The following is a 22245-nucleotide window of genomic DNA, read 5'->3' as shown; positions in this document are numbered from 1 at the left end:
GAGGCGGGCGGCCTCAGTCGGCGCCTCGTCCCTGGGACACGCGTGGGTTTCCAGTCACCGGCTCCTGGTGGTTTCCCTCTCTCCCCAGTGCCTCAGACTGGGGCTGCCGTGGAGCGGCGTCGCGTCAGTGGGGTGTACGCAATGGTTTGGAGTCCTTCCAGCCAAAGGTCGTCGTAATCATGGTTAACTTCGGTAAGCTTCGACTTCTGACTCTTGTCAGAGTGTCGCCCTAAATAAGTGTTGCTTAAAAATAATTGTTTCTTCTTCTGCATTTTTTCTGTTGTCAGGATCCGTGGCAACCTCTCCTCCTCCACGTTAAAAAAAGGGATTGTTCTTTAAGGCATATAGTCTTATATCTCTTAACGTGACCGCTGGAATCCTTCGCAAAGATCATCTGAATAATAGTAACCAACCCCACAGCACTTTTCTGGGCAGCTATAGTGCTAAACTGTTGTGTTTCAATGTATTAAAGAGAGTTGTGATAAACAAAGTTTTTTTAATGTTTTAATACTAAATTTTCTTATAGTTAATCAAAATATATTTGATCATCCAATGTATGAATAGTCCTGGATCATTCCAAATTGTGCGTGCATGAGATTATTTTTTTTCCCTATTTGAAAGTGAAAAGCTCATGTAAAGAGCGGCAGGATAGAAATAACTGTCCAAAGTATTTGCGAACTTCTATCCAGAGCAAAAGCACTATGCAGAATTACAAGCAATTAAAATTGCTAGTAGTTCTTAACTGCAGTATTATTACTTGAATCCTTTAATAGCATCTATGTAAACAGCTGAGAAGACTTCTTCCAATGTGCTGAATTGTTCTTTTTCTAAGATAACCCATAAACATGCTGTTAAAAATATAAAAGAAGATTCCTGTAAACTTTTCATGTTGAGTGATGCTCTTTTTTTTTGTTGTGTGTATATTTGATAAAACCCACTTTAATAACAGGTAATTTACTCCAGTGCTGTGTCAGGAAATGGACTGGGACCAGTTTGACTTGAACCCTAAAGTAATTGCTGCCCTTAAGAAAGGTAACTTAATTTGCTAGTGTCTAGTTAACAGATCTGTCACCGTAGTGTCTTCCTTTACATACCTGTGTGTTTGTGGGTGTAAGCCTATAGATGTACAGTAATGTTTTAGAACTGTAATTAAGTGTTTCATAAGCAAGTTTTTTGAATAATTAGAAGTGATGTTTTTTCCCCATGCTCCAATAATGATTTTCCAAACAATTTTATAGCATGTGTTGATACAATCAAAATAAATGTTGCCTGCCCCACTTACAAGAATGCAGTGTAGGTAAACTTCAAGTAAATGAGTAGTAGAAAGTGGGAAAACCTTTTCTTTTGTGCATAAGACTGTAATGTAGCCAAAAATATTTATAAAAATTCTTCTAATTTCAGCTGACATAAAATCAATAAAAGAGATCTTAAATCTTTCTGGAGCGGACTTGCAAAGATTGATGAAACTATCCAGTGCAGATATACAATGCTTACTGAAAACAGTCTCTCGCATGCTGAGGAGAAATAGTATGCTTACAGGTAATATAGCCAATAGAAAAAAAAAAAAAAAAACCAAACCCAAACCTGTTCTGTTTAAATCTTAAAGTACTGTCCCTGGGAGAAGAGAAGGTTTTGGCTTCTCATTGACACAATAATGGAATTCTGAAAATGAAAAGACGTGTGTTTTAATTATGCTGTAGTGAATTATTTAACTATTTTAAGGACAGCTCCTCTGAGACCTAGAAGGTAGGAGGAAGTGAATGGGTGTCATTCTTCAGGATCACGCCTTCTTGAAACAGCACAAAATGATTCTGCAGTCTGGAAAACTTGATTAGAGGGGGGACAAAAAAGTCCCTCTCCCTTTTGGACTAAGACGAGTTGAAAAACTTATATGATACATTATAAACTATATAAACATCTAATCCCAAATCAAGCCTAATAGCTCCAAACCTAATAGCTTCTCCTGTACAAATACTTCGTGCCAGGTCTGTATTTACAATTTATTTTCTTGTGATTTACATATATCTGCAGGCCTTGGCCAGATGCCTGGCATGCTGTTTCATAGTCTGCTGTAGCTTTCCATTTTGGTAATTGCCGTGCTTGAACCTTGCTGGCAGTATTTTCCCAGGGTGTAGCTTTCCGTAGAGACTCCTTGGAGGCAGAGAAAGGAAAGAGTTGGAGAGGAGGAAAGTGCTCAGTGTAAACTATCAATTTTTGAACAGGCATTCAGTCAGGAGACCCTGTGGGGAAACGGAGGTGGGGAAGACCAAGCTGAATTAGAAAAATCTCCCATCAACAAAGGCAACATCCCTTGTCAATATAAACCTGGTATACAGCCTCTGTTTTGTATCATCGTGTGTTAGAAATATACTAAATGAAACTCCTTTCTTCTTTCTTTTTTTTCTTTTTAATAATTAAAAAAAAAAAAAAATCCAAAACCCTGCAGCACTTCAGCTCTACCAAGACAAAGATCATGACACCTCCCAACACCAGAAGCTAAGCCTAGGATGTTCGGTACTAGACAGCTTGTTAAAAGGTGGCATTCCTTTAGTGGGAATCACAGAACTTGCTGGGGAAAGTTCTGCTGGGAAGACTCAGATTAGTTTACAACTGTGTCTTTGTGTGCAGTATCCTTACAAATACGGTGGATTAGAGTCTGGTAAGTACTGAAATGTAAATATTAATTTGCCATTTGCAAGAATATAGTTAAGAACATCATTAGTGCATTGAAGTAGGTCCATGTATTCACTGAATGTCTTCCCCTTCTGCAATAGTATTAGTAGAAAGCTAGTTAGTCAGTAGTGCATCTTCATAAGAGACAAAAGCATGCTGTGTGCATGCCCTGCGTCACAGCATAATTTAATACAAAATTACTATTGGCTGTTGTTTACCTGCTTGCCACTGTGGGTTAAATCAGACATGCATGCAAACAATATATGAAAGGCACTGCTGTCATAGTTACTTACTGACTCGTCGGGTAACAACCACAGCAAAACCAGTTGTCAGGTAACTTTCCACAAATGTCTTGGGTATATGGTATATATTCCGTAGTTGGGGGTTTTGAATTTCGAAGAATATTTAGTTTTGTTACAGTGATTATAGTGATTTACAGAGTAAAATTGATGGAAATGTAATTGAAGAAAGTTAACGTTATTTTGTACCTGTGATTTTTCTGCGTTTGCCAAAGTATACAGGTTTATTCTTTCATTTGAGTGTGTTTTTTTTAACTATCACATTAATCTAACTCCTAATTAGGGGCTTTTTTTGTTAGTGTTCTATGCTGCCTTAGAAAGGGAGGAAACTTGTGTCACTTTTGAGAATTCAGTGTCCTGGTAGTCTGCCTTAGGTGTTTTTTGGCTGTGATCTTGCTCTTCCTTCCATGTAGCACTGGGTTTAATTTGGCAGCTCAGTGGTGTGTTCTTTGTTTTCCTGTCCTATATCCACCCATGTGGAAAACTAATGGAATGTCCCAATGAAGATCTTGCTTAAAGGGCCATAATTAGCCTGTGGCTTACATTACGTTGCTTTAAGTTACGTCATTAATCGTGGCAGAAGCAAATATATTTTGTTTGATTCCTTCGTATGTTGCTGCTAACTTCTGCAAATAGTTTGAATGCAAATACATTTTTATTCATGCCCCAGCACTTCTCCCTATATATGTTGAAAGAAAGGAACAAACCAGAGCGGAGTACAGAAGGTGCCCAACATCCTAATGGCAGTCTTGACTCTTGTACCAGACCACAGTCTTCCTTGTAAGGCTATAAAATGGCAAGTCTTTTCATTATTTGTGTTTGAAGATGCTTCTGGTTTCTTATGCACCGAGCACTTTGTGCCACTATCATTGCTTTGTTGTGTCTGTGTTCCCCATCTACCCACTCCAAAGTGTTTCATGGAAGATAGGATAAGAATGGCCATCTTATCAATGCTCCTGTGAGGCAACTAAAGTGTTTTGGAAGGGCTGAGAGCACAGAACTTTTGAGGATGCTGAAGGTATAGAAGGCGGGAATGTCCTGCTGCTGGAGCTGGAGAGCTAAGGGAGTGGTGGAATCCTAATTCTTGCAGTTCTTTACTCTCAGTGGGGTATCTTGTCATGTGTTAGACTGCCTACAGTCATAGCAGCAGATACTGTTTGCATAGCACTTAGAAAATGAAACTTGATTTCTCTGCAGTCTATAAATACAGGTTGTGTTGATTCTCTTATGATAAATACAGGAATTAAAAGCTTATGTTATGAGGAGTTTTATTCTTTCGGAAACTTGAGGAGAACAGCAATGCTTAGTAACTATCATAGAAGTCTAGCACTACCAATAGGAGCTTAATCTCAATGCTGAAACTTTGCTAATGATTTAAAATTATGGTGGGTTGTTTTTTTTTTTTTTTTCCAAGGGCTAAGAACTTCCCTTTTCTTAGGTTGGGATGTTGAAATACATTTATTCAGACAGTATAGATTTATTGTGTATTTACTTCATTTGACTTAGTGCTAATCTTGTTTACGATGCTAGGAGGTTAGCGGGAAACAAAGAAATTAGGGCATCCTTTGCCTCAAGGTTATCCTTCTGACATTCCAAGAATGTCAGTTATGGTCAGTTGCATGTTGGCTGAATTTGCTTTATATGCCCATATTCATAAGTAATACATGAATATAATGTGACAAATTCATATCCATATTAGAATTCTGTATTAGAGAAAAAAGTTTGCCACTGATTCTTGGTAACAAGCTGGTTTGGTGCATGACAGATTACGTTCATAGGACTCAAAATTCATTTTTCTTTGAGGGTGGGGTGTTTTAGCATGTTTTTTCTTTTTCTTTTGGGTTTGGGATGTTTTTTGGTCAGCAACCAGCACTTTTATCAGCCTAAATAACTGGGATTAAAGCACTGGAATTTGATGAAATAGCTGTTTTCTGTTTGTTTTTTTGTGGACCTGCGAGGAAAGACGCTTACAGCATCAGTGGGGATGACTGACTTCTTAAGAGTGTCTCTCAGCTTCTTTCTCAAAAGTGATAACTACCCTGATTCCTGATTTGCTGTTAGTGCTGACAGCTTCCTCATAAACTGTAAATAGCAACATGCCATAGGCTTTTCTATTCGTGTTGTACTAGTCTCCTCTTTTTATTCAGGTTATGATGATTCACTTATCTTTTAAAGATATGTGGATATCAAGTGCTTTTGCCTCATAATTAGGCATCGGTCTTTAATATTGAGTTTAGTTATTTGTCAGTCTCTTCTAGCCCTTGTAACTTTGCTGTGAATCACCTTCTGTATTTTTAAATCACAGGTGTGTAGTCTTGTTAATCAAATGTTTCATTGTGGTTCAACCTGAAGAGCACAAGTAAAAGCTGAAGAGACTTGATGAAGGTGCAGTAAGGGAGAGTGCTGTTCTCATTGCACTGTGAAATTCAAATTTTAAGCCAAGGCAAATCTCAGCTTAAGTTCAAGATGAAAATTACATAATTGTTTTGTGAAATGAGCAGCACTTCAAGAAAAAAAGTTATATATTTTGGAGAAATGAGAAATGGACCAATTACATACTCGGAGTACAATATCTGCTGTAGTAGATTAAACTGGTGTCAAAGTGTTACAGCAGAGTAGAAGACTGGTAGGCGACTGAATGCTGGTATTTACAAAACTAAACCAAGGCAGGAAATAGTCTATGAAGTAGAACTGTTCTTAAGAAGGAATTAATCTTCCTGATCTTTTTTTTTTTTACAAGTATTTCCCTAAAAAAAAAATTAACATGAATAAATGCATTCACTTGAACTTTAAAATTGCTGTCATCGTTTTATGAAGAGAACAGTGTGTACCAGGAATTTTAAATCTAGGTTGCTGGACCAGTGGAGCAGAGGGGACCAGAGTTTTGCTTCTCCAGCTGCTCTTTTTTTGCCTACAGGTATTATGGCTGTAGCATTATTTTGTTTGCCTCGATGTACTTGTTCATCAGGTATAAATGTGAAACTGGGCCACAATTACGTATATGTTTGTGATACAATATGATTGCTTGATTGTTTTATACGCTTATGTTTTTACCTTGTGTTTGTTCCTATTGCTGTTCTTATTACTGTTCTGAAATTGTCTGCAAAGAAGGTCTTTAGGACCTTTTTCTCCAGATAAATTAACTTTGGAAAAATGTATTTTTTCAGCAAGTTTCTCAGGTTTTCTGTTTTGAAATGTCATGAAAGTTGCAGTAGCTCTGGATCAAAATACAATTTCTAATCAATGTAGCACCAATCTATCTAGAAATACAAATCTGCATTTGAAAAAATCAACAATGACGAAGTCTCAAGTAATGAACCTTCCATCCTTTAAGTAAACCAGGGGACATACTTCTTAAAGCAGGTCTCATATTTAGAAAGCAGGTGATTTCTCTGTAAGCTGGTATTCATGGTGAAGAAATCCCTGTCTTTTGGAATTGGGCAACGTTGTGCAAAAGTCAGTCACCTGTGAATAAGAGTGGTAGTTGAGAAGTTCAGAATGTTTATTACTTTAGGAACTGTTAGGTTACTATGCTAACACAAGTTAGCATAGCTTTTGTTAGTATGAAATTCAGAAAGCACTTGAGCTTAAGGAAGCTGCATATCATGGTGGGTTTTCCTTATTTCTTTGTTTACTTGGTTTTGAATTTAGACCATAATGATTTTCACTTTTGTGGTGTAAGTGTTGCAAGACGTAATTGGCTTCTCTGAGGGAGTATGGGTGCTAGATATACATAATGTCAAATTTGTGATGAGAAGTTTTTTTTGACTTACTGGCTCTTTAGAAATTGTGAAACTGAAAATCTGATTAGGAACTGCCCTTAGTAAAGATACTCCCCTGCCTATTTGATACTCAGCTGCCACTGTCAAGTTGGAGAGCGATATGAAAATTAGTCCAATTAGGAGAAATTAACCTAGGGAAATAATCAAGAAAGTTCACCAAGTCAAGGTTCACCTAATTAACTATTTAATAATTAGCTGTTTAAAAAGCCTTAAGCAGTTAAGTGATATAACTGATGGTTTACTGTGTTTTCCTTGCCTGAGCTTTGTACAAGTTCAGATAGTATTGAACATGCTGCTGCTGTCACTTTAATGGATTAAAGTAACTGTGGACTCATTTTCTCTTTTTTTTTAATTCTCCTTCTTTGCTGATGGAAATTTGTATATGTGCTCATTTGTGTCTACAGGTATTGACTATTACTTCAGTCATAATTACTGAAGAGAGCAATTATGGCCACAGTTAAAAATTCAGAATTCTGTCCACCCGAATGCTAGGAAAAAAGTTGGAAAAGTATGGAAAATATTAATGGTTCACTTTTTTTTTAATATGTTGTAGTTCAGGAATCATGATCAGTTCGTGACTCCTCTGATCACAAATGCTTTATTGTCATCCTTATTCACTGTTAAACGTTGTAAACTGCTAACAACCCTCAGTTGCCTCTGACATACATAAGTATCTACATAATGAAATTAAGGAATGGAGACTGAATATTCTAGTGATAAATGCTGTTGGCTGCTAGGGCCAAGGAAAGTAAAAAAGGGCCGAAGTATAATTCAAACCTGTCATTAGGTAGAATGGAAATAGAAATTGTGGAAATGTTTCAGTACCCCCTATGAAAGGCATGGATGAAATACTTTTACACGTGTTAATAACTGAGGAAGGTCTTTAAATCTCACTTGTCAAAGGCAACTTTTTTCATGAGTGGCCATGGGTAAATTTTTTTGCTTTATCTGATTGCTTTCTGAGTATTTAAAAATAAGACTATGTATTGGAAGAACTTTTTTTTTTTTTTAATGTTTCACATAAGAAGCAGGGTGATTTATGTAAGAATTTATGGTGGGGTTGGAGAGTTAAGCTGAAGATGTGTGTTTAGTTCTAAAGAAAATTAGGTTTAGGCTCATCCTTGTCTTATGTAGAACTTTCTCAGAATTTAATACCCTGTGTTATACAGATGTCTATCAGAAAAATATTTTTATTGATAAAGTAACCATTAATTCTTTCTTGATCCAGTCCTGAAATCTTTCAGTTTCTGCTATTGGGTATGGTTTAATATTTTTTTTCAGTGGAATACATAGAGGATTTGGCATTTGCAACTGGAAATGGGCCTTTCCACTCCCTGGAGAGCCAGTGTAGGGATGGACCATGGGGGGTGGAAATGTTCAGGATGTCTCGTTGCCGAACACATCAGCTGCCAAGCTCTGTTAGTAGCTTCAACCACTTTAGTGAGTGGACTTAATCCTTAGATATAACCCTATAAGTATTAGCTGATAATTCTGGCTAATTCTGCAAAAACAGTAACTTTTTTTTTAATACAGAAAATATTCCATGTATTTCTGTTTCCTTTCCCCAACACATTTGATGTGTATGGTTAGTTTTCTCTGCAATAGAGCATACTTGTTAAACAGAAACCAGAGTAAAAATATATTGATGTCACTCACAGTAATGTGATTGAAGTATAATGCTTTTTATCTAATCTACCATTTTCAGGAAGAGCTAATTGGACTGAGATTGGATGAGTGATCCTCTTTAAACTGGCTTACAAATTGTGGCAATAAGTACCCCTCCATATGTAAATTAAAAACCAAGAAACTTGAAAACAGTGAGTGAAATTAGTCAAAATACCTAGTTGTACTGGTTTGGGCTGCAATAGTTAATTTTCTTCATAGTATAGTGCTGTGTTTTGGATTTGTGACCAAAACAGGAAAACTATGCAGTATTGCTTTGTTTGTAGGTTGGATAAGTTATGATGCTCATAGTCACCCAAGGTAGGCAGCCAGGTGTTCCGCAACTGTGCAAAACGAGTGTCACCTAGTGGAGAGTACAAAAATCCAATTGTGGCAGCAGACACCAAAAAAAAAGACCTGGCAACTACAGGAAAGTCACAGTAATGTTTTTTTGGTAGTTCGTCATTGATTCGATATGGCTGCAAAAAAAAAAAGTAACATGAATTTGAGAGGTACACATGTCTAGCTTTTGAGTGCCGACTGCATGGTTTTATTTTTGTGCTGTTAAGAAAACCGCATGTGTGCGAGCGCTGTTGCAATAATAGAGGTGGTTTTCTTCACCATAGGAGCTGTCTACATTTGTACAGAAGATGTATTCCCAAGTAAACGTTTGCAGCAACTCATAGATCAACAACATAAGCTGCGTGCAGATGTGCCAGCTGAAATCATACAGAAGATCAAATTTGGAAACAGTATTTTTGTTGAGCATGCAGCAGACCTAGTAAGTAGTAGCACAAATTAAGAATGCATGATTATTACTCTGTAATCCAGTAACCACCGGGTTTTTTTGATATAGGAGACCTTTCAGAAGGCTAAAAGTGAACTAAGATCTGTAATGAATACTTCTTAATACTGTAATGAATACTTCTTAATCTCTGCAATTTGCTGTTAGAGAACTGTCTGTTACAGTGTTCTAGTATGAAAGATATTAAAAGATAAATATTAACATTCTTTAGAATGAAGCATGTAGTGGATCTTTGTAGGTCATTATGTTTATTAAAATGTAGACTTATTGCTACTAGTTTTACTGCAGCTCCTCGAGAGATCTTCATTGAGTTTGGAAACAGGATATAAATATATATGCAAAAGGTGGTGTATATCCTGAGTAACTTGCAATATAACACCAGAGTTGTTAAACTGCAATTTAAGCAGATGGGAGGAAAGGATACAAAAAATGATGCCAGGAATAGGTAATGGCACAGCATCAGCATAACCACAGCAGCGCAGCTGTCTTGCCCCTCTGCCTCTAAGACATCATGGGAGGGGAAAAGATAAAAACTTTAGTACTGTATTCTTGCCTGGTAAACCCACACTTCTGTGCTTTCTGAGGTATTCATGAACATGCTCTTTCTTGGTAGAACATCAGAAGTTCTGTTTCCTCCTAAGGTTTGAAAGTAGCACTTGTTAAATCATTCCAACTGTTGGTGTTTTTTAATCGTAGTTTGCAAGTGTAAGAAGATCTTGTAGATCGGTATGCTTGCCACTCATTCACTGTATAGTCCAGGCAGCAGCTAAGCTACCTTTTCTATGTCCCTTTCATTTGGAAATATTAATTAAAGTTCTAATTGTGGTTTCTGGAAGTCACAGAGTGTGTTCTTGTAAAAAAAAAAAAAAAGAGAATCACCCTATAGTAGTATGTACATCTCTCTAAAATACCCTTAAAAGTAAAACATTACGTTCACTGGTAAGTCCAGCAACTGCACGGTAGATTATTACAATTCATATATTGCTACGTATAGATTCAGTTCTGTGTGTGTATCCATGTAAATAGAATGCATTGCTATATAGAGATAGGCAGATTATAGTAACTGAAGTAGAAACCTAAATCCCAATTACATTCTGTGTTTTCTTTCATGTCAAAATTTTTTTAACTTGCTTCATTCTGAAGAATCCAGTTGTTTGTGTATTCACTTGAAAAGAATGAGTCTTGTACGAACAGAAGGACCACATGCAAATACTGAAGTGTTTGAAGTGAAATGTAATTTCCTGTAGATATACTAGTAAGTGGAAAAAAAATTAATCAATTTTCCAGAATGGAAAACAGTCATGTATTCTTCAGAGTAATTTTTTTCTCCTCGGTTTAAAAAAAAAAAAAGCCTTTGATATTATATTATTTATTTTGTAAAAAGCAGCATGTTTAGTAGAATAGATCTTTCTGTAATTCAGACTTGAGAATTACAATTTAGTTTCAAAAGCTGTGGAATGCTGGAGGATATTATATGTAATTTTGGATGCATGTAAGCTCTTAGCTGTGAATGTCTGTTTAGATGTAAAGAGTGGCATCAATCAGAACTACTATGACTCTCGCATTATTGCTTTTTTTGCCAACGTTGAAATTGCTGGGAGCCAGAAGCTGAGATTGTCCCCGTGAGCTTGTTCTCCTTTCTACTCGACTGCTGTAGACCACACTGTTAAAGGCAAGATAGTGGGTTACAGGGACCTTTCATCTGACTAATACCATTATTATGTCATCGAAGTTGCAACCTGCACATTACTTGTTAAACTTCCTACAATTGAAACGTTTGGTGACTTTAAAATACTCAATTAGTAAAACTTGTAATAGCGAGACTATAAGTTGCAGCTACTCATGTTTATGAGACTCTTGACGGATATGGATTTGATGTAGCAACTATGTATTTTACTGTTAATATGTCATTAGCGGAACAGCAGCATAGTCTCTAACTTCTGCTTTGAATATTTAATGCTCATCTCGAGAACTCAGTGTTTCAGTGAGAGCCACTCTTGCCAAATAGGAATGGTTTCGGTTGTGGTATTGCGTTCTTGAGACTTTGAAATGTCAGTACATAATTGATTTAAGTCAGAGCTGCAGATAACTGTACATCGCAGTTTGGTCTCTTCATGGTTTTGTTTTTTTTTTTTTTCCTTAAGGTAAAACCACAAGACATTTGTGTAAAATGGTTACTACTGAGACTTAAATATCCACATACTCACTTTACAAACTCTAACTCAACTTGTGTTTCAGTGATGGTGTCTGTAGTTAGTATTGTGATTTTACAAAAAGAGTTATTTGAACTGTTTTAATGCCGGACATTTTTATTTTGTGGTAGGACACCTTTCACAACTGCCTTAATAAAAGGATTTCCCTACTGCTCACAAGAGGGATGGTGCGGTTGGTGGTCATAGACTCTATTGCTGCTTTGTTTCGATGTGAATTTGGACTTTCAGATTCTGTCATGAAGGCTCAGTATTTGCAGACATTTGGAGCACAGCTTCACAGTTTAAGCACTAGATTCAGGACTCCAATAATGTGTGTTAATCAGGTATGACATCAAAATTGCTTCTTATTTTATAAGGATCATTTAATAATGGCTGGGGTGGGGTGGGGAAAATCTGTACGCAGATTTCTTGATGTTGTATTTAACACTGTCAACTGAGTATTAATAACTGATGGAAACTGAAGTTTCCTTAAACTGGTGTACTTTAAACTAAGTAAATTTTAACTTCTCAAAGTTTAAGAATATCATTTAAGCTTTTATAGATTGTTAATGTTCTCAAAGGTTGTCCAAAAATAGATATGTATAGCAACTGCACAAAGCATCAAACTAAAATAACAGAGTTCTTAATGCTATCTTCAAATGCCATCGGCAGCAGATTGCTCTGGGAACTCTGCAGGCATAGTTCTAGTCTACACATACAGCAGACAGGGACTTTGCTGCATTATTGTGTAGCTCGGCACTTTTGTGTAACTGCTGAGATTACTAAAGCGTTAGAATGCATGCAAGCTGACCGGAGCTGAACCTAAGAAAGGCCACAATGATATTAGACAAAAAGAGTATTCTTTTGAGAAAACTAGACAAGACACTATTACTATCCTATAGAAGCAGCATGCCACTGCTCTTAGTCTAATCACAAATTGAAAGAGCATATGACTGCTGGAGATGAAGCATTCACCCTTGGAAAGCGGGCTGAGAAAGGGGTAAGTAAACGTGCAGGCAGGCCACTGTTGGGAAACTTCCTTTGCGGGAGGCCCTTCCATCAAATGAGTAAGTAGCCCTGAGGTTTCCTTCTCACAGCAGAAGATGAGGAGTAGGGAGAGAAGTTGAACTTCGGAAGTCACAAACAAGAATTTTATATCAGGAAGAAGGAGGTTCTAAAAACATCAAGTCAACTGTTACTTGTTTGATTTGTTTCTGCTCCTGAGGAGGAGTTCTGGAACTACAGAATGGGCAGCGTGTAAAACCTTACATTTACTACCATCACTGGAAGGGATTGTATTGGAATTCATACGTAGCAGTAATTTGAACAGCTTTCAGGCATGCAGTGTTTTTATTTTCAGTAAGATTCCTATTAAGCTTCAGCAGGATTTAAATTCAGCATGAGAGGAAAGAGAGTGAATTAAGAGAGCATCTTAGATCTGCCTTCCTGTGAGAGGAGCTTTACATTGGTGCTGATTCACAATAGATGAGGTCACTGCCTCATGCTGAATGACAACAGTCTGACCATTTGCTAACAAAGGGTCCTTCAAGACTCGATTCTAATGGAAGGTGACTCATTACATCAAGTCCATAGTTACAGAAATAAACTGTGCGTATAATAACATTGAGGAAGATCATGGCTGTACAGTAATCCATTCTGTATGTTATATTTAGAGAAGGACCTACAACTTAATTCGCAGTACTTTGTGTGGAAGAATCATGACATTAACAACAGAGGGAGTTAAGAGGTGTGGATTTTTCTAGGTTGTAGACAAAGGCGAACTGCTGCGTTAAAGCAGGCCTTCAAAGGTAGTGAAATCATTGAGAAAAGGACACTTCAGAGATTTGGGCTTCAGTGCCTTTTATCTACAGGTACAGAATTGGAACAGTGGGGGGGGGCGTGGTTTTCTGTTTGCTTTTTTTTTTTTTTAACAAGTGAAGCATCTAGTAGTAGTTAAATTGATATAAGCTGTAGCTAGGTAAATAGTTGTAGCAATGTAAACTAAGATAATACTTCACAACTCCCTTTCAGTTTGCCTTGAGAGAATACGTTTTTTCTAACTTGGTGTAACATATGATCCAATAACTGCTTCAGTTTTCTTGGCTTTGTTCCCTTCCCTGCCCTTCTGCTTGCCAAAAGCAAATACATAACTACAAGCCAACTTCAAACGTGTTGTTTTTCTGCTTTAGGTGACCGATGCAGTGAGTGAGTCAGAAGCTGCTCAGTACAGTTGCAGGTAAGTCATCCGCAACAGAAATATAACAGTGATGTCATACACAGCAGCATTTAACCACCGTATTTTTTTATAACTCCAATATAAACTACCAGAGCGTATTAAGAACAGTGGTGCACTTATCCAGCAATGCTGTATTTGCTGGAGATCAGTAATAACTAATGGGCTGTAAAGTGGAAGAAACCATTATAGTCACTCATGTGGTAATCTCTAATCAGCAATTTAGGGGGAAAAATTTGTCTGGAGTTAATGGCTGGTGTACCTGCTTACACAAGAGTATTTCTGCATCTCTTCTTGTCTCTGATATAACTGAATGCATTTTATGTCTGTTTAGAAAAAATACAGCAACCAAACCTTATGGGTTGGTTTTGTTAGTTGCTTAAGGAAAAAAAATTAGTACCTTTTGACACCAAGATACTGACACTATGTTTGACTCCTAACAATAATCTTGATTTATTAGATAAGCGAGGAGCTACATAGAAGTGTTTGTGAGAAGTTAGTTACATCTTCCAAAGTCAGTAACTCACAGAAAACAAGGTTCCATCTTTTTCCCTGGTTATCTTGTAATTCTTTTAGTGGAGAGGTTGTACTTTTTCCAGGAAAAAAAATGCTTTAAACTTCAGGTTGAAAGTAATACGTACAGGGTGTTATATCTACCCAATGTTTAGAAATATACCTTTGAATGAATGAACGCTGGGACCAACAGTTATACACTTCAAATATTTAAACATACAAACATTTTTCTATTGCTATTTTTGTGTCACAAGAGGGGACCCATCAAGATGGAGGCAGGGGTTCACCATGGCTGCAGTTGGAAGAATGAATGAATTATTTTGTGTAAAAGCACTTCTCTGCCAACTGTCACCTTGCTGTAGAGAGAACCTAGTGTAGAGTTTTGTGAGTATTCCCTGTAATCTCTGTCTTTGAAGACCTATAGAAAGAGTAGATCATTTCTTCCGGTGTAATTTTTGCATAATAAAAGTCAAGATATTTCATATTAAATTCATACATGCAGAAATCTGTAATGCTTTCTTTGTAGTGTAGTGGATAACAGAGTCTCTCCAGCACTTGGAATAACCTGGGCAAATCAACTGCTCATGAGACTGATGGTCAGCCGAGTATCACAACCTGAACAATCATCAGGAGTTGCATCACACCACACTGGAAGTGTGAGGACTTTGAGAGTAGTTTTTGCTCCTCATCTCCCTCCATCCTTTTGCTACTATACAGTAAAATTGGAAGGTGTAAAAGGAATAAAATAAAGCCTCTGCATAGTAAAGCATCCTGCTCCAAAAATGTATCAAAAGTACTTTGCTTCATGCAGAATTACTAGTAAAATGAAACTCTTCCTAGATGAGAGAAAGGGATGCTGAAATATATAAAAAGTGAAAAGACAATACATCATTAAGCCTTGTCTACATGGTGAAAGAAGATCTTTTTATGCTTGGATATATGTTCATCAGCTTTTTCTCATGAGATAAGTTTTCTGAAGGAGACTAAAGCTGTGGGGAGGCGGAAGCTGCACAATGAAGTGTGTGATGTGGGAATCTCCATGTTAGGGGAGGCCTCATTTCTAATTTTCCTTTAATAGTATGCTAATCTAGAAACAGCATTTACTGCAGTTCTGTACCTTGGGTGTTTTCAGACCCAAAGGGACTCAAATTCAACCAGTTAATATTGCCTGATGATGTTTCTGGGCCTCATGCCGCCATTAAGTATAGCCATTCCTCTATCTGTGGAGCCTCAAAAATAACACAAAGCAGCTATCCTATTTTAAAACCACTTGTTAGTAATATTAGGATTAAAAAAAACCAACGCAACAAACACCAGAAAAATGTCACGTCTCTTTAACATCTTACTGTCAGAATTAAAGTTGGACTGCTTTTGTACTATACGGGCATATCGAGCTTCGTAGAACTTCTACAAATGTTTTGGAAATGGTTCCTTTCCACTCCTTACCTGCTTTCTGGCTCCTTCCCCTCATAGCAAAAGCCTCTTTAGTATCCTTCATTAAAAAAAAAAAAAAACCAACACAAAAACACTCCCCCTCAGCCCCTTGTGCTGTTTGGCCATCTCTGAAGCTGTGTAACCAGATAGTTAAAGAGCAAGGGCTCTGTTCGCGTTCTTCCCAGTACTCTGCACAGCTGTTTTGTCGGCTCTGGATAGCATTTTGATCAGCTTCTGCTCCCTCAAGTATCTTCTGTCCTTACTGCTAGGCTCTTTGCTGACTTGCGCTTCTGAAGGGCACCTTCGGCTGTTTCCATCTAGCTGTGGAGTTATTACTCTTCTCAGGTTTTTGTTGTTGTTAAAGCTTTACATGTTTTTCTTTCTATCTTTGCACTATTTAGCACATTCTTTTTTTTTTTTCCTTGTTGTTGTCCTCTGCTTTTTCTAGTTGTCTTTTTTGCTGCATTCAGTATGAAGGAAAGCTAGATAAAGTTACACCCATGCATGTTTTCCAAAGGCCCTAGACCTTATTTGGCCTATGTTACGTGAGTGCCTGCTCTTATCAATGTCTGATGCTCACTTGTACCACATCTGTTAAGCTTTCAGTTTTCTTCGTTCTTCTACCTGCTTCCTCAGGTTGCCCAAACAAGATGTCTACCAGAGGCTTTTCTGTGTAGTTACATTGCTCAGTTCTGTTTTAAATGATAACCTTAGTCTAAACAATACTCCATAGTCTAAACAATAAAATCTCTTCCCTAAATACAAGTTCAGAGGAATGACTATCACTTGGTAAGAGGCGAGTCCAGCTACATTCCTTTTGTGTTCTTCAGGTACCCTATATTAGTGAAATAGCCACCTTCTCTGCCTGTCCCCCGTCCCCCGGTACTACTCTTTAAGGCCGCAGCAGCCATCACTATTGTGGAGGCACACAGCTGGGTAGCAGAAGGGAAACATGTTGTCTAGGTGTACACTGGGTCAGCTGGAACTCTCTGGCAGAAGATTTCTCCGAGGACAATCAAGTATGAAGCAAGGAAAAGAGAGACAGGAACTGTGTGACTGCCTTAGGGAAGTTCTTGCAGCGCAGTCGTACCTTGGAGCTGAAGGAAGGGAAGTCTGAACTAGCAGAAAGAAGGACAAGTTGTTTTCAGTGCCTTCTAAGATCCCATCAGTCATCTAAGGGGACCTTGTGCAAACAGCATAACAAATCATCTCTACCTCTTTTTTTCTAAAAAGTCCTAGTTATCTGTATTTGAAAATGACCATGCTCTGGGTTTCAGGTGTTGGTTGGTTTTTTTTTTTTTTCAATAAAATTCAATGATGAAGCTTAGAAGTCTTTGTGTACTCTATCTAAGGAAAAAAGTGGGCTTGCAGTAGCTCAGCAGCATGTCCACCTCGGTTTTCAAATCCTTATGTTCCATGCCTCCTTCCTAACAATTTTAAAGATAAATGAATGCAGCATAGGTAACTCAAGCTATTCTCTTCCATTCCTAGCCCGTGTATCTGAGACATGAACTTTAGCCAATATATTGCTCATCCTATTGTACTAATTTGATTTAAAAAAACAAAACAAAACAAAAAAACCAACACCACAGATGGCTGTAAGCTGATTAATGGGAGTCAGTCAACCCCTACCCAGACATTTGTTTACAATTCTCAAAGCCCAGGCTCCAGTCCCAGGAGCTCGCCTCACTGTGAACCATGTTCAGAACAGTCTGATACACATCTTAAGACTCAGTTTTGTAATAATTTGATAGCTCTTTTTGCAATCTGACTGCTTGCAGGAATGAGACATAAGTGTTAGAGTCACAGGGGGGTCTGTAACCAAAGTCCCAGTTTAATTGATGAAAAACACTTTTACCAACAAATTTAAGTAACATCTTACCTGACCAAGTCGTCCTGTCGTTGCCCACGTTGGTGGTTCTTTAACTCTGTAGCTGGAGGCTTAAATCTGAGTCAGAGTATGTTATAGTACACTTCTCAGCTCATCATCACACACAAACCCTGAACCTCTAAAATGCAACAGAACCCCATGCTTACAGTCACTCACTCACAGCAGTTGAATGTTCACCTGCAATTTAGTTACAGCCACAGTCAGAAATCTAGAACATTGTTCATCTGACCTTAGTATAGCTTTGGGGGTGCAAACCCTCATGAAGACGGAACAAAGCAGCTGCCCTCTTTGAAGCCTTGTGTCCGAAGCGTTGAAACATGCTTAAGTTTCAATAAATGCAATTTAAGAACCTTCCCTTTATACAGCTTTATTCATCTTTGGATTTCACAACTGAGATTTTTTTCTATACAGGAAAAAAAAAAGAAGTAATTTTTACAAAGATTTACATTCTAGAATGTATTATCATTTTTATCCTGGAAGACCACATTAAAATATTTTTCTACACTTTAAAAAAAAGTTAAATGACACTTGTGAAACTTTTTGAAAGTATCAAATTAATCTACAGGATCTGTGATGTATTTAAAGAGGCCTGGGTTCTGAAAACATTGCTTTGGAAAAGTAGAACCAAATTAAATTTGTGCTTGGTAAAGAAAGAATTTTACACAACTGACCTATTAACAAAACATGTAGTAAAACACACTAAACAATTTTATTACAAGTTTCTTGATGAAATCACAGTGAATTACTACTATTTGTTTCAAGTAACATTTGTGGAAGTTTCATTTTCAACAAAGTTTTATGGGGTAAGACAGACAGGTGAACGCTGAATGGGATTTTGTGCATAGCTGTGACAAGCAGTAACTACACAGGGAGATCAAAATGCAGCATCTTAAAGCCAATCTTGGGAGGTTTTTTTTTTTAAAAAAAAATCAATCATGAACTCCACATATCAGGGCAAGGCTGGAGGAGAAGTTCTCCTTGAGAAGGATACATTTGACATTACAAATGATTTTCTGGTTTTGGGGTTTGGTTTTGTTTTGTAAACCAGGTTCTAGAAAACACCGTTCCTGCCTGCATAGAACTCATCTGGCTTAATTATACTGTAACCTACCACCACTACTGTATCGTGCTCCTACTACATAATTTAAAACTAACGACTCAATAACTTTCCATGCTTGAACTGGGACTTAGAGTATAAATATAGGGAGCCTAAGGATTGACCTCTTTTTAAAAACTACTTCACTATGCTTGTTCCACACTGGATACAATTTTTAGTCTCTCTCTCACTTGTGTGTGCCAGCACAACCGTTAGAGCAGCTGGATGCTGCTTCTGATGTAGCTGGAGCATAAATGAACTTCCAACTATGCTTCTCTAAATACTTCTTATTTAAAAGCAGCCGTAAATAAAGAAGAGTTTTGCAACTTCACTATGAGCATAAGGATCTTCTTAACAGCTCAGGTCTTTTGACCTCTATCAATCAGATGGTGCACCCTGTTATGCTTTTTGCTTTGATGTTCCGGGCTTTTTTTTTTTTAAAAAAAAACAAAAACAAAAAACTACTGACCTTGACTATTCAGCATACTGAGACTATTGTGAACATTCTGTACATCTGTGACAATGTAAAGTTGCTACAAGGAAACTGTAAACTTCACAGCATCACATCTTTGAACATTTATTCTCGCAGTACAGGCTAACATCACCAAAAATGCAATTCTCTTAGCAGCTTTCAGACGAAATACACGACCTGCATAACAAAAACTAAAGTAACTTGAACTCATCAAGTATTGTAAACACACCTTCAACAAAGCACTGCACGCCCCTTTTACTATATATTTACAACAGAACCACACCATTTTCAAAACTACTGGATTCAAATGGTACAATTTAAGTACAAATAGTTCTCAAGCTTAAAACCATTTTAATTCACTACTGTTCAGGAGGGCACGGGGTGTGTTGTTTGTTTTAAGAAAAGGTACAAACTGTAGATAACGTGTCCAATTGTTTTTCCGTTGTTTAAGTGCTATGTTCCATCACTGCAGTACTGCAAGCACAAACATCACAGCAATAGTTCAGTTATTCCTCCAAAAGAGGAGCAAATCATGAAACAGTTGCATTGTACAATAATAAGATCTAAACTCAAGAACAAACATTGCCAATATTCCTATAGACTAGTGCACAACCAGAGAGACAGAAAGGCAACAGGCACCTTTCTCTCGGGAACAATTCAATGTATGATTCATCCTACACGCGACCGGCGCTGACTGTATACCCCAGAAGTAGCTGCCACTGTTCCTAGCAGAGTCCAGAGGAACTGGCCTAATCTGGAGTCCTTATTAAGTTTTTAATGAAGTTCACCCTTACAATTCTGGGCAAGGACAAACATGCTAGATGAAAACCAAACTAGCACTACCAAGGTTGCAGTTTTCCTAACAAGATGCCTGGCAATTTTGAAGGTCTTTTCTAGTTTTCTGTTTTATCAGAGTTGTTGGTTCAGCTCAGTACTTACGATACCAAAGAATTATACAATTGGGTATTTGGGTTTTATACTTTATGCAGACTGTTAGCTACAACTGACACAGAGGAAATTCTGAAACAAAGCCTTACATAAAAGCCCACTGAGAAGCCCACCTGAAATTTACGTGTGTACAAACCATGTCCTGACAGTAATTAATTCATGATGCAAACAGAAGGAAGGTCGACCTTAAAATTGGTTTTGTCCTTTACAAGTTTTCCCTCAAACTACAAACAGCTCATTGGCTCGTAACTGTAGGGACCTGGCTATCACTTGTGGATTAGAGGAATCTTGAAAAGGGTCTCTTCTCTGAAAAAAAAAAAAATTTAACCTTTTAAATGTAAGAATTGTTTAATAAGCAGTAGCTCAACAATTTAGTCTTCCAACGCACTTTAAAATACTATATAAAGGTTTAAAACATGTAAAAACACAGTACTAGTAACACCGCCAACAGTACAATCCTAAATGAGAAGGTTCCCTCACTATCACCATCAACATACCACGGTCTTGCACTTAAAAACTTAATGTACATTGTAATTTGGCATGGTTAAATATTTTATTGCTATTTACACAAGTTTTGTTGGGTTTTTTTGTTTTGTTTTTGAGAGGCAGCAAAATAACTTTCCTTCAAAGTTGAAAGATGAATGTAGAAAAGACATTCTTCAATTTCTTTTAAGTAATTCCTTCTTACCAAAATCAGTTCTGTGTCTAAATAATTTTGTAGGGTTTTTTGGGAAGTCAGACTTTTGTAACAGTCTCCGAGTGAAACACTGAACCCTACAGAGCCGTGTGTTAAAGGCCCATTGAGCCACTCCTGCGCAGTAGCACCGTGCTGGGCTGAAACAGGTTGACTGCGAGGGGTGTTTGCAGCGGGAGAGTCTCACGGGCACTGCCAGCGGAATTGGTGACACCACCGCCAGCTGTTCAGTGACACGACGGCTGTGGCAGAGTTCTCCTGCCCTCTCCCCAGCCCGCCTGCCGGTCGGACACCGGCACCCAGCCAGCTCGGCAACCTAACGTACAGTTCTTAATGCAATGCCAGCTCGGTCTGGCTTTGTCCAGAGTTCACCAATGGGTGCATATAACACGTCTTGCTTTAGAGGGGGGGAAAAAAAAAGTAAATATATTATGTATATTTTTTTATATAAAAAGCTCTTAATAAAAAGATTAAAACTCATGAGTCTACATTATATGAGTATATATTGTTAAGATAACTGAGCAACAACTTGTTCTTGCTCGAGTTCATTAATGAATTGCACTACTCTGTGCTAAAACTTCTACATATTAGCAGCATCACATCCCACCGTTTCTAAACTGTCCTTATAGCAGGTATACCATACGCAGCTTTCTTTAAAGAGATGCTAATAAGGTACCTCCTGGTAAACATAGTCAAGTGCATTACACATACAACTTTTTGCATCAGGTATTGTAGCACAACTTAAAACCAGATGCAAAGCCAGTCAAATACTTCTATGAAGTACTAATTCTAATGACTCTTCACAGCCTTTTCAAATACTACAACTTGCTTATGTCCCTATGTTTTACCTCCTTCAGTCGGTGCTAACCTTGAACAAATATTCCAGCTTTTCCCAAAGTTAATTTTGTTCGGCATTTTCCAGCTCACAACTATGACCACAAATACATTTGTACACACACCAGTTGTTTTTTTTACTTTCTCATCCAACTTCACATGAATAAGGTGGTGTTTTTTTTTTTTTTTGTTTGGTTGGTTTTTTTACAAAAGATGAACAAAATTACAAGTTTTACAGAAAAGCAAAAGGAAATACTAGTGTCTATACGATACTGAAAACATACATACTTAGTTCCAGCAGCAGTCCTGTATACAGACAGCATACATATTAACCCTAAGTAGATTTAACATGGATGTGTGGTCAAACAAGTTGCTTGCCACTTATGGCCATCTAGTGCTTCCACTGGGGCCCTTCAAACTGGAGCGGTCCTTTGCGCAGCAGCTTCTCCACAGTGTACCAGCCTAGCGTGCAGCTGCCTGCCCCGCTGTCCTCAGCTATCACGGAGAAAGGCAGAATTTGGGATCAGCAGAAGGAAACATTGGAGCACTTTCAGCAAACAGAGAATGGGATTGTGAACTCCAGTGGACAAGCAAGAAAGTCAACCTGAGGCTCGATGTTTCCCTAAGAGCAACAGCAGCTGCTCTGGGACAGTTGCAGTCCAAAACTTCAGCGTTCCATCGACCATGAAAGGTAAAGGCCAAAACATTTTCCATTTC

The 22245-nt window shown here is 37.7% G+C and overlaps 1 protein-coding gene across 1 annotated transcript; it reads left to right on the top strand.

The window, feature by feature from the left end:
* The first annotated feature begins 967 nt into the window (after positions 1-967).
* XRCC3 (X-ray repair complementing defective repair in Chinese hamster cells 3) lies at positions 968-14908 on the top strand. Its single transcript, XM_009891072.1, has 7 exons — positions 968-1032; positions 1402-1539; positions 2447-2659; positions 9043-9197; positions 11545-11757; positions 13603-13649; positions 14686-14908. Exons 1-7 carry the CDS (start codon positions 978-980, stop codon positions 14906-14908), a joined length of 1044 nt encoding a protein of 347 aa, XP_009889374.1. The 5' UTR covers positions 968-977.
* The last annotated feature ends 7337 nt before the right edge of the window (positions 14909-22245 follow it).

The sequence above is a fragment of the Charadrius vociferus genome, unplaced genomic scaffold, assembly GCF_000708025.1.
Source record: "Charadrius vociferus isolate BGI_N301 unplaced genomic scaffold, ASM70802v2 scaffold228, whole genome shotgun sequence".
Taxonomy (NCBI): Eukaryota; Metazoa; Chordata; class Aves; order Charadriiformes; family Charadriidae; genus Charadrius; species Charadrius vociferus.
Note: the sequence above shows the minus strand (reverse complement) of the source record. Positions and strands in the feature narration are given on the sequence as shown.

Excerpts from the sequence above, each read along its gene's own strand:
- XRCC3 (XM_009891072.1), top strand. The coding sequence starts at position 978 with ATGGACTGGGACCAGTTTGACTTGAACCCTAAAGTAATTGCTGCCCTT. Across the intron at positions 1,033-1,401 it reads AATTGCTGCCCTTAAGAAAG|CTGACATAAAATCAATAAAA; the intron begins GTAACTTAATTT and ends TTCTAATTTCAG. Across the intron at positions 1,540-2,446 it reads GAGAAATAGTATGCTTACAG|CACTTCAGCTCTACCAAGAC; the intron begins GTAATATAGCCA and ends AAAACCCTGCAG.